General features: G+C 48.2%; 1 protein-coding gene across 6 annotated transcripts in view; it reads right to left on the reverse strand.

Annotated features, from left to right (window-relative positions):
* osbp2b (oxysterol binding protein 2b) overlaps window positions 1-12,218 on the reverse strand; it is a 354,770-nt gene that overhangs the window by 119,164 nt on the left and 223,388 nt on the right. For all 6 annotated transcript variants that reach the window (XM_080208479.1, XM_080208481.1, XM_080208478.1 and 3 more), the window contains one exon: window positions 9,705-9,955. In XM_080208479.1, the coding sequence (XP_080064605.1) occupies window positions 9,705-9,955 (251 nt within the window). The remainder of the gene's footprint in view (window positions 1-9,704; window positions 9,956-12,218) is intronic.

Here is a 12,218-nt window from a genome sequence, read left to right on the forward strand (position 1 = left end):
ACCATTACTTACAGATTTTTCCCACACCTTAATGTAGCCAGCAACTATTTAAAGGGGCAACCACACCAAAAAATTACTCTAACACGTCCTAATCTGTTAATAAATTACACTGCACAGAATTCACTTCAATTTAGCTCCTTTACTACCGACTGCCACACCTTCCCTCAAACTCACTCCCAGCTTCGCAGCCTCTCAAATTCCCCCGCAGCCTTAAAGTCCCTCAAACTCACCCTCAGCCTCACTGTCCCTCAAACCCACTCCCAGCCTCACCGTCCCTCAAATTCACCCTCACCGTCCCTCAAACTCAACCTCAGCCTCACTGCCCCTCAAACCCACTCCCAGCCTCACCGTCCCTCAAATTCACCCTCACCGTCCCTCAAACTCAACCTCAGCCTCACTGCCCCTCAAACCCACTCCCAGCCTCACCGTCCCTCAAATTCACCCTCACCGTCCCTCAAACTCAACCTCAGCCACACTGTCCCTCAAACCCACTCCCAGCCTTACCTTCTCTCAAATTCACCCTCACCGTCCCTCAGCCTCACTGTCCCTCAAACTCACTCCAGACTCACCTTCCCTCAACTCACACGTAGCGTCTCACTCATTTGAGAACTGACCCACTGCCTCATTGTCTGCCCCCCCCCCCCACTACTGCCTCACCCTCTCTGTTACCCTCTCCCGCTGCTTCATCATTTCTATAGCCCACTCCCACTCTCTCCCGATCCCGCTCCACCGCACACTCTCGCACCCTAATGTCATGCCCCCTCTATAACCTATAACTCCATCTCAGCAAGGTTACCGCGACACCATTTCTGTAACCTTAACCCCCAGTGGAATACCATTTAAATAATCTGAACTCCATAACCTTCCTCCTCTCTCACTCCCAACTGCAGCAGTGTTAATTGTTTGACTTTAACTTTTGAGTTTAAATATTGTGAGAGAGCAGCTCAGGAAAAAAAAAACAGCGGAAACGAAGGGAAGTACCTGCTTTATCTGCCTGATTCGGCACTCGGCACAAGTGAAGAAAACCTGGGATAATACATGTCCCATACGGAGCCCTGTGCTTCATTCCAACACCTCTCTGTGTGATCAATCCTCACCTTAACAATCCCACTATTATCTACCCTGCAGTGTAACACCCTCTCCATTAGGTATGGCCACTGCAACTTATCCCCGATAACACACCCTCACTGTAATCTAGAACTTACACACGCTGTAACATCGTGTTTGTAGCCCAGACACATAGACACACCCACTCTATAAAATGATAAATTTTTCATGACCCATCTTCATGACAAGAGCTACTTCTCGCTGTCGGAATTCTCTAAATTCCACCGTGTAGGATAACAGTCACTCTTGACAGGATGTTCCAATGTGCTTTGCGACCATGACAATGGGACCAAGTGGATTGGCAGGGCAAATACGAGGGGTTATGGGGATAGTGCCTGGATAGGACTCTTGTCAGTACAGGCTCAATGGGCCAAATGGCCTCTTTCTGCATTGTAGGATTCTATGATCTTGAACTGCTTCAGCAATGACCTTCGGGCATGGGCTGGCAGCAAAGCCAGCTGCACAATCTTCCAGGAAGCAGCTTCTCCAAGCTTGCCATATTACCAATGGACCAGCTCCTGATACTGCCAGCCCAGAGTGCCTACAACCCTGGGCAATCCCAACGGTGAACGGCAGCTCAGGGATAGTTGCTCATGGGGGTGCACTTGCAGGTCTACACAGAAGGGTTGCTCTGAAGACTCCCAAATCTGCTGGGGACAGCCGTATGAAGGGAATGTTAATTCCCATTTATCTGCCCAAGCCAGGATATTTTCCAGGTCTTATTGCATTTGGACATGGACTGCTTCAGTATCTGAGGAGTTGTGAATGGTGTTGAACAATGTGTGAACATCAGCGAACATCCCCACTTATTGATGGAAGGAAGGTCATTGATGAAGATCACAGAATCACCATTGAATCCCTACAGTGCAGAAAGCAGGAGGGGTTTGTGATCAACATTACTGAGACTTGCTATTCATTCCAGATTTATTAATTCAGTTCAAATCCTTCAACCAGCCTGGCGAGATTTTAACCCATGTCCCAGGCAGACACAAGGAAAATGTGCCAGGTCCACACAGACAGTGACCCGAGGCCAGAATTGAACCCGGGTCCCTGCTGCTGTGAGGCAGCAGTGCTAACCACTGTGCCGCCTACGGGTCAGGGAAGGTGTGTGTGGGGTAAGGGAGATCCCAAAGTTCGTTGTAAAGGTTGGAGCAGCAGTCCAAATCCTCCGAGCCCACGTGGAAATCCTCCGAGCCCACGTGGAAATCCTCCGAGCCCACGTGGAAATCCTCCGAGCCCACGTGGAAATCCTCCGAGCCCACGTGGAAATCCTCCGAGCCCACGTAGAAATCCTCCGAGCCCACGTGGAAATCTAAAATGGCACGTAATTAAGAATAGGCTTCTTGTGGCCCACAAGTCCCTCTCCCGGACCACTAACCAAAATGGCAGATCGGATCCGATGGCGATATCGGGAATGAGCAAAATGTTGGCATCCTGGGTTTTCCAGTTCAAAGGAGCGGGATAACATTGGTGGGAAGGTAGCGGGGATTGGGGGGCGGGGGGGGGGGGGGGGGGTAGCGTGCTGTGGTGGGGGAGGGTGGCGGTGAATGACTGCCCAAAACCTTCCCTCTGTATGTGACCTTCCTTTATCAGCCATGCTGAGGTGGATCCCAAAACACCAATCAATGCACCGCAGTGCATCACCATCCACCCAGAGCCCGACAGGAACATTCGGACCCAGTCACTGCCTGTCGTCAGCCCAGGGCTGACAGAAGCTGCCTGGTGCACCTACTGGTGTCAAAACGTGTATCCTGCACCTCTGCTAGCAACGCCAGGAGAGACCTGGCATCGTTCAATTCTGTCCTTCTGACAGGCTGAGACGACAATTGAGGTTAAAGTGGGTCAATGTCCCATATGGTGAGGTCACTTCTAAGTCTAGCACGATGCAGCAGCCAGTAACACAGCAGCACGATACACAGACACCCAACTCAGAGGCAAGCTGGTCTCAGGTCAGTTTGCGCTCCCCACCCCCACCCCCATTTTACGTCAGGCTACACCCCCCAGTACTCTTTATCCACAGTGGCACGGTGAGTAGTACCGCTGCCTCACAGCCCCAGGAACCCGGGTTCAATTCCCGGCCTCGGGTCACTATCTGTGTGGAGTCTGCACATTTGCTCTGTGTCTGCGTGAGTTTTCTCCGTGGTGCTCCAGTTTCCTCCCACAGTCTGAAAGACGTGCTGGGTAGGTGTACTGGCCATGCTAAATTCTCCCTCAGTGTACCCAAACAGGTGCCTTAATGAGGCGACTAGGGGATTTTCACAGAAACTTCATTGCAATGTTAATGTAAGCCTACTTGTGACACTAATAAATAAACTTTAGTTTCTCCATCGTTTCGGGTCTAAATGACTTTTCGTCAGAGCTCCGACAAAGGGTCATCCAGACTCAAAACACTGGCTCTATTCTCTCTCTCCACAGATACTGTCAGACCTGCTGAGATTTCTGCTTTCGTTTCAGATTCCAGCATCCGCAGTATTTTGCTTTTACCTTATTGGGTGGCACACAGTGGAACAGTGGTTAGCACTTCTGCCCCACAGTGCCAGGGTCCTGACTGTTTGATTCCAGCCTTGGGTGACTGTCTGTGTGGAGCCTTCCCATTCTCCCCATGTCAGCGTGGGTTTCCTCCGGGTGCTCCACTTTCCTCCCACAGTCCAAAGATGTGTGGGTTAGGTGGATTGACCATGCTAAAATTGCCCCTTAAGCGTTAGGGGGGCTACCTAGGGTAAACGTATGGGGTTATGGGGATAGAGGCTGGGTGGGATTGTGGTCGATGCAGACTCAATGGGCCAAATGGCCTTTTTCTACACTGCAGGGATTCTACGATTAAAATTATCCATGCTGTCCACTGTGTCACCCTAGTGCACCCTCTGACCCCAAACCTGGCCTCTGGTACGAAATGTAGCCTTTCACCACTGGAACTAATTCAGAAATCGAACCACCAGAACAGCACAGGCACTGAGTGGAGGTACCTGGCTCTGCACTTCTCCGTAATCTACAGTCAGACAGAAGCCAAGCCTGAATGCTGGTGTACCAAGCTTGGGCTAAATTATTAAACAGCTTTATTCAGAATTGTACTGAAACAAAATGCAACTGCAGATTAGGCCGCAATGAATTATTTAACCTTCTACCAAAATCATCTCCCCTCCAAATCCAATCTAACAAACTAATTCGAGGATCCTCAGAGTCATTTTGTCAGAATTCTGCGTCTGGGTTTAGAAAGCGCACAGTTTATTCCGAAACGTGGCGCCGAATGTGTGAATATGGGGAACAAAGTTATCAGCCTCTGCCGCAATTATCACCCTATCACAACTAAAGAGAGACAATCACAAAATGGATAAAGGAAGAGGCCATTCAGCCCATCACTTCCTGACTGTCCCTGAATCAGAGTAACATAGCTGGTTCCTGCCTTTTAGGAGTAGCTTTGCAAAGGTTTTCTCTTTAGACAATTCTCTGAACCCCTTTCGAAAGGCACAATGTGTAGCTCCCTCCAGCACACACCCAGGTCCTAATTAATCCTAAATATTCGGATCCTAACCACATGCTGTGTTAAGGAAGTTTCCCCTCATCTCACCCTTGGTTCCTTTGCCGCTTAACTTCAACTGGTGACCTCCAAACTGTTCGAACAATGGAAACGGCTCCTTCCTACACAGTCTCCCCAGATCCCTCAAGATTTTGAACACCTCTATCAAATCCCCCTCTCAGCCTTAAGTAGAAATACAGAATACTGGGAAATACTCAGAAGGTCAGGCAGCATCGGTGGAGGGAAACAGAGTTTGGATAGAAACCCTACAGTGCAGAAAGAGGCCATTCAGCCCATCGAGTCTGCACCAGCCACAATCCTATCCAGGCCCTACCCCCATATCCCTACATATTTTACCCGCTAATCCCTCTAACCTACACATCCCAGGACTCTAAGGGGCAATTTTAGCATGGCCACGTCTTTGGACTGCGGGAGGAAACCGGAGCACCCGAAGGAAATCCAGGCAGACACAAGGAGAATGTGCAAACTCCACACAGACAGCGAACCAAGCCAGGAATCAAACACAGGTCCCTGGAGATGTGAAGCAGCAGTGCTAACCACTGTGCTACCGTGCCACCCAAGTTGATTCAGTGTCCTCCCTCAAGGCAGGTTTAGTGGCACAGGGGGTCAGTTAAACAGGTGTGAAGATAATGGGTGGGGAACCCACTGCCTTCTCACCTCCACTCTGGATAGTCCATGGCAGGGAGGCCCGTGGGTGGGTCTCATGCCCCCTTGCTAATTCAGGCCATTAAGTAGACAATTTTCCATCCTGCCCTGCCACCTTTAACAACTCCACATGGAGACCTCAGTATCCCTCTGCTCCTGCACCTTAGGATTTTTAAGAGGATGATGGAATCGCACGCAATCATAGGATCCTTACAGTGCAGAAGGGAGCCATTCGGCCCATCGAGCCTGCACCGACAACAATCCCACCCAGGCCCTACCCCCCTAACTCTGCGCATTTACCACCATTTTACTCCCCTGACACTAAGGGGCAATTTAGCATGTCCAATCAACCTAACCCGCACATCTTCAGACTGTGGGAGGAAACCCATGCAGACATGGGGAGAATATGCAAACTCATCACGGACAGTGACCCAAGGCCAGAATTGAACCCAGGTTCCTGGTGTTGTGAGGCAGCACTGCTAACCACTGTGCCACCCATGGTATTGATGGGAGTTCCTGGGAGGTATGACAGAGGCTGAGACGTGTCCCAACTTTACTGCCCTTTCATCTGTCCTTGTTGAAGTAACACTCGCGAACATTTCTGCCAAGACAGAGCTGTTCATCAGAGGCAGTAACCACACGTACTGATGGTGCAGGCCATGTAAGAAGTCTCACAACACCAGGTTAGAGTCCAACCAGTTTATCTGATAGTAAACCCACAAGCTTTCAGAAACACTTCCTTCATCAGGTGTGTGGAAGGTTCTGATCAGAAAAGGGCATATAAAGACACACACAGTTTACAGAATACTGATTAGAATGCAGGTCTTTACAGCTAACCTGCTATTCATGTCTTAAAGATGCAGACAATGCAAAGGTGCAGACCATGAACAGAATGAGAGAAATGCTCCCATTGATCTGTTGAGTCCACAAACCCAAGACTCGGGGGTAGTTAGTTATTCTCAGGGTTATTTGCCAGTCTTTCACAATTGACTGTGAGAGAATAGCAGGATTATGAGCTTTAGAGAGATAACTCCTTGTTTACCAGAGGAATCTGTTCTCCTATCCTGTAGACACTTCATAAGTTCATAAGATATAAGGCCTACATGTGATTCCAGAGCCACAGCGATGTGGTTGACTCTCATCTGCTCTCCAAGGGTAACTCTGGATGGGCAATGGGCAGCACAGTGGTTAGCACTCTGGTTCACAGCTCCAAGGACCTGGGTTCGATTCCAGCCTCAGGTCACTGTCTGTGCAGAGTCTGCACGTTCTCCCCATGTCTGCGTGGGTTTCCTCCGGGTGCTCCGGTTACCTCCCACAGTCCAAAGATGTGCAGGTTAGGTGGATTGTCCGTACTAAATTGACCCCAGTGTCAGGGTATAAGCAGGGTAAACATGTGGGTTATGGAAATAGGGCCCGGGTGGGACTGTAGTCAGTGCAGACTCGATGGGCCGAATGGCCTCCTTCTCAGCACCGTAGATTCTATATAGGAGTAGAATTGGGCCATTCCGCCCATCAAGTTCACTCTGCCATTTAATTATGACTGATATGCTCAGGGAACCCATGCAGACACAGGGAGAATGTGCAGACACTGCACAGAGAGTTAGCCAGGGCCAGAATCGAACCCAGGTCCCTGGCACAGTGAGGCAGCAGTGCTAACCACTCTGCCAGCGCGCCACCCAATTTCAATGTCCAGATCCCAAAATCAGCCTGAAGCCAGCGAGGCTCCCTCCCATGACTACAGTCAATGTCACGATGGATTCACACAGAACATGCTGGATTACACCTGAGGACACAATCTGCTTGACTGACACAGCAATAAAAGAGCAAATTAAAAAGATCTGAACTCCAAGTCTGAATAAACATGTTCCACTTTCAGACAGCTCTCACGCTGTTGCAGTGAGTAATAGCAGAGGACGGGGTTATTTGGGCGAAATTAACAGCCACACAATAATGTGCACAAAAGTACATAGTGTCTGCAAAATACTTCCACCTCAAAAAACACAAATACAATTAGATAGCCATTCGCTGCATTAAATATCACTGTATTAATCACACCAATCAAATCCTGGAAGATTAAACAGCATTACATGGTTCTTATAGCAACAAGCTCCAAGGCACTTACATGGGCGGCACAGCAGCACAGTGGTTAGCACTGCTGCTTCACAGCTCCAGGGTCCTGGGTTTGATTCTTGGCTTGGGTCACTGTCTGTGTGGAGTTTGCACAATCACCCCGTGTCTGCGTGGGTTTCCTCTGGGTGCTCCGGTTTCCTCCCATAATAAATCACTTCTCAAACATTACCAAGACATAAACCATGATAAATAATGACCAGGCTGCTCCACCCATGTTAGGCCACTTCCCCAGTGGAACTCCCAGAAGTCTTTATGTTGGGGGAACTAATCCATTTGCCCAAACTCAGCAACTGCCCAGACTCATCAACTCTCTGAAATAAGAACAGAAAATGCTGGAAAAACTCAGCAGGTCTGGCAGCCTCTGTGGGGAGAAACACGAGTTGACATTTCGAGTCTAATGTGACTCCTCTTCAGCACAGTTGTTGCAAAGTTGGCTTCTGAAGAAGACACCGCGATGGCACAGTGGTTAGCACTGCTGCCTCTCAGCGCCAGGGACCCGGGTTCAATCCCCAGCTTGGGTGACTATCTGTGCAGAATCTGTGTGTTCTTCCTGAGCCTGGGTAGGTTTCCTCCCATAGCCCGAAATACATCTTGGTTAGGTGCATAGGCCATGCCAAATTCTCCCTCAGTGAACCCGAACAGGCGCCGCAGTGTGGCGACCATGGGATTTTCACAGTAACTTCACTGCAGTGTTAATGTAAGCCTGCTTGTGACACTAATAAATAAACTTTATACTCATTTTGGACGGGAAACGTTAACTCTGGTTCTCCCTCCCCACAGATGCTGCCAGACTTGCTGAGATTTTCCAACATTTTCTGTTTTTATTTCAGATTTCCAGTATCTGCAGTACTTTGCTTTTATTTCAATTCCCCGCTAGCTCATTCACCCAAAACGGGTTTCTTTATTCACCCGTAGCCTCCATAGCGAGAGAATTTGAGTCTTGGGATTGGGATGTTTTGCTGCAATTGTATAGGGTGTTGTTGAGGCCACACCTGGAATATTGTGTGCAGTTTTGGTGTCCTTATATGAGGAAGAATGTCCTTGTTTTTGAGGGAGTACAACAAACGTTTACCAGGCTGATTCCGGGGATTGCAGGTCTGTCAAATGAGGAGAGACTAAGTCAGTTAGTATTATATTCACTGGAGTTTAGAAGTGAGAGAGGGGATCTCGCAGAAACTTGTAAAATTCTGAAGGAGTTAGGGTAGATTCAGAAAGAATGTTCCCAATGGCGGGGCAGTCCAGAACTAGGGGTCACAGTTTGAGGATAAAGGGTAAACCTTTTAGGGCTGAGGTGAGGAGAAATGTCTTCACCCAGATGAATGTGTGGAATTCACTGCCACAGAAAGTAGTCGAGGCCAAAACGCTGTCTGATTTCAGGAAGAAATTAGAAATAGCTCTTGGGGCTAATGGGATCAAGGGATATGGGAGGAAGAGGGGATCAGGATATTGAATTTGATGATCAGCTATGATCAAAATGAATGGCAGAGCAGGCTTGAAAGGCCGAACCTGCTTCTAGTTTCTATGTGGGCATCACTGGTTGGGCCAGCATTTATTGCCCACCCCTAATCGAAGAGTCAACCACATTGGTGTGACTCTGGGGTCACATGTAGATCAGACCAGGTAAGGATGGCAGATTTCCTTCCCTGAAAACATTGGTAAACCACATGGGTCTTTACGACTACCGGCAATGGTCATCATTAGACTTTTAATTCCAGATTTTTATTGAATTAAAATTTTACTCGTGCATTACTCTTGGTGTCTTGATTGCACATCCATGACAATACCAAACTGAGCATCCTCATTGTTTGTAATGTGCAGTATAGATGATTTTTATTTAGTTTATTTACTACTGCCACAAGTAAACTTACATTAACACTGCAATGAAATTACTGTGAAAATCCCCTAGGCATCACACTCCGGCACCTATTCAGGTACACTGAGGGAGAATTTAGCATGGTCAATGCACCAAACTAGCGCACCTTTTGGACTGTAGGAGGAAATCGGAGCAGCCGGAGGAAACCCACGCAGACATGGGGAGAACACGCAGACTCTGCACAGACAAGGGCTCAAACCTGAATTGAACCCGGGTCCCTGGCACTGTGAGGCAGCAGTGCTAACCACTGTGCCACCATGCATATCTTACCTCTTTAAAGTACAGATTAACATGTCTAATGCCCCTTTACATTTGACAACGTTGACCTTGTGTAAATCAGTCTTTCGTCTGTGACAAGCAGTGCTAAAAATAAATCTGTGAACTAAAGATAAAAGCAATCTCTTTACTTACATTGATCATAGCATTGGAGGTGATCCGGAAGAGGGTCGCTCGCTCATTGACCGCTTTAATCTTTTCTCCACTCTCAGCGGGTAACCTCAGGCTCTCGAGCTCACTCAGGGATCTCTGAAGGGCTGCCCCGTGCTTAGCGATCAGGTCATTGCACTGGCTCAGGTCATCAAGCTTGTTGGCCAGGGTCCTCAGGGTTGCGTGCAGCTCACTCTTATCCGACTGCGAGGTGGGCTCCTCATCGCCAGAGTCATCTGTGGAAGGAACAACAGTTTCCGTGGTTACAACACCGCCCTTACCACTCGAGACAGCAGCAAAACAGGAACAAGAGAGAATCACAGAATCCCCACAGCGCAGAAAGATGCTCTCCGGCCCATCGAGTCTGCACCGACAACAATCCCACCTCGGCCCTATCTCCGTAACCCCGCAAATCTCTCTAACCTACGCATCCCAGGACACTAGGGGCAATTTAGCATGGCCTACGCATCTAACCAACACGTCTTTCGGACTGTGGGAGGAAACCGGAGCACCCGGAGGAAACCCACATGGGGAGAACGTCCAAACTCCACATAGACAGTGACCTAGGCCAGGAATCGAACCCAGGTCCCTGGAGCTGTGAGGCAGCAGTGCTAACCACTGTGCCACCGAGGGCGAAAGAGAGAGGGAGACGGATCTGATAAAGTCAGAGCAGGAGAGCGTTTGAGGATTGTCGCTGATTTCAAAGACCAGCTGCTGCAGGCTTCCCTCTTTTCAGTCACTCATTGGAAGCTTCTTCAAGAAGTTATCTTGGAAAAATCACTGGCTGTTTTCTGGGTCAGCTCCCCGAGGATCTACTGAGGTGAAGGACCAGCTGCCATTCAAGGTTATCTTTCTGCCATTCCAGCCCCTTCATTGACAGCTATTTGGAAACTCGCTGGATCGTACAGTGCAAAAGACCATTCACTCATCGCGTCTGTGCTAGCTATTCAGTTAATCCCACCACTTCCCCCTCCCCCTCTGAGTCCTGCAACCTTTCCCCATCAAATATTTGCCCAATCCCCTTTGCAAAGTTACTACTGAATTTGCTTCCAATCTCCTTTCAGACAACACATTACAGATCGTAAGTGGATATCAGTTGGGTTTATTTATAGGTGAGGAATGGCAGTAAGAGAGGTTAGGGCGGAGAGGAGGGCTCGGGTGGGATGCTCTTTTGGAGAGTCGGTGCAAGCTCGATGGACCGAATGGCCTCGCTCTGCACTGTAGGGGTTCTACGGTTCTTCGGGCACGGATAAAGAGACACTCGCTGAAACTGGGTGTAATAAATGCATGACTGGGTGAAGATTGGTTCTCGTATCGTGCAGCTGGCTTTTCTGAAATGTAATAATAAAAATCTGCTGCGTAGAAGTTTTCCTCCTAATCGCCTCTGGTTCTAAAGTTAACTAATTTAAATCTGTGTATCTGCTGGCTACTCCCCTGCTCCCAGAAGCAATAGTTTCTCCTCATTTACGTGATCAAAATAATTCATGTTTTTGAACATCTCTGTTACATTTCTCCATAACCTTCTCTGCTCGATGCAGAACAAGCTTAGTCTCCAATCTACCTTAATCACTGCTACTGTGGCAATATCTGAGACTCACTGTGTTAGCAACCCACTGCTCTCACACAAAGGGTGGCCAGGTCAAGACAGTTTCTTATAGCTACAGTCGGAATGTGTGTGCGTGTGTGTGTGTGTGTGTGTGTATATATATAAAGAGGGAGGGGAAGGGAGAGAGAGAGAAAGGTGGAGGGGAGAGAGAGACAGAGAGAGAGAGAAAGAAAGAGAGGGAAAGAGAGAGAGAGAAAGGGAGATAGTGAAAAAGAGAGTGAGACAGACAGGGAAAGAAAGAGAGTGAGAGCGAGAGGGAAAGAGAGAAAGAGATAGGGAGAGAGGGAAAAGGAGAGAAAAAGAAAGGGGGAAACAGAGAGAAAGAGAGCTACTGTTTGGTGACAATTCATATCTACATAATTAGATTTAGCTTCATCTTTGAACAAATCCAGGTGATTATTTTAATAATAAATGAAATACTAAAGTCAGCATAGTCCCAAATGGCCATAGACTGATTGGTGGTGAGATAACCTGAGGATCACCACACCTCAGGCAAGGGGCAGGGTCAAGAAGGTGGGGTCTTCATGAATAACCTCAGCCAGCAAGGAAATTGAACCTGCGCTGTTGGTATCAGATTGCATCACTAGCCAGCAGTCCAGCCAACTGAGCTAATCTACTACTGGAGTAGCACCAATCCTGTATTGTTCCATAAGCAAAAAAACATACAATGTTTTCTCACTCTGTAAAAAGTCTTGCATTTATATAGTGTCCACTGACATCTCAAAGTGCTCAACTGCCAATGAAATATTTTAATGTGCAGTCATTGTGGTTATGTAGGAAACACAACAACCAAGTTACACACAACAAACACGCAGAAGAAGCAACACGACAATGAACAGATAATCATTCTTGTCATATTGAATGATATTGAAGACAGGGATAATTCTCCAGCC

The sequence above is a fragment of the Carcharhinus amblyrhynchos genome, chromosome 20 (assembly GCF_965287045.1).
Source record: "Carcharhinus amblyrhynchos chromosome 20, sCarAmb.v2.hapA, whole genome shotgun sequence".
NCBI lineage: Eukaryota > Metazoa > Chordata > Chondrichthyes > Carcharhiniformes > Carcharhinidae > Carcharhinus > Carcharhinus amblyrhynchos.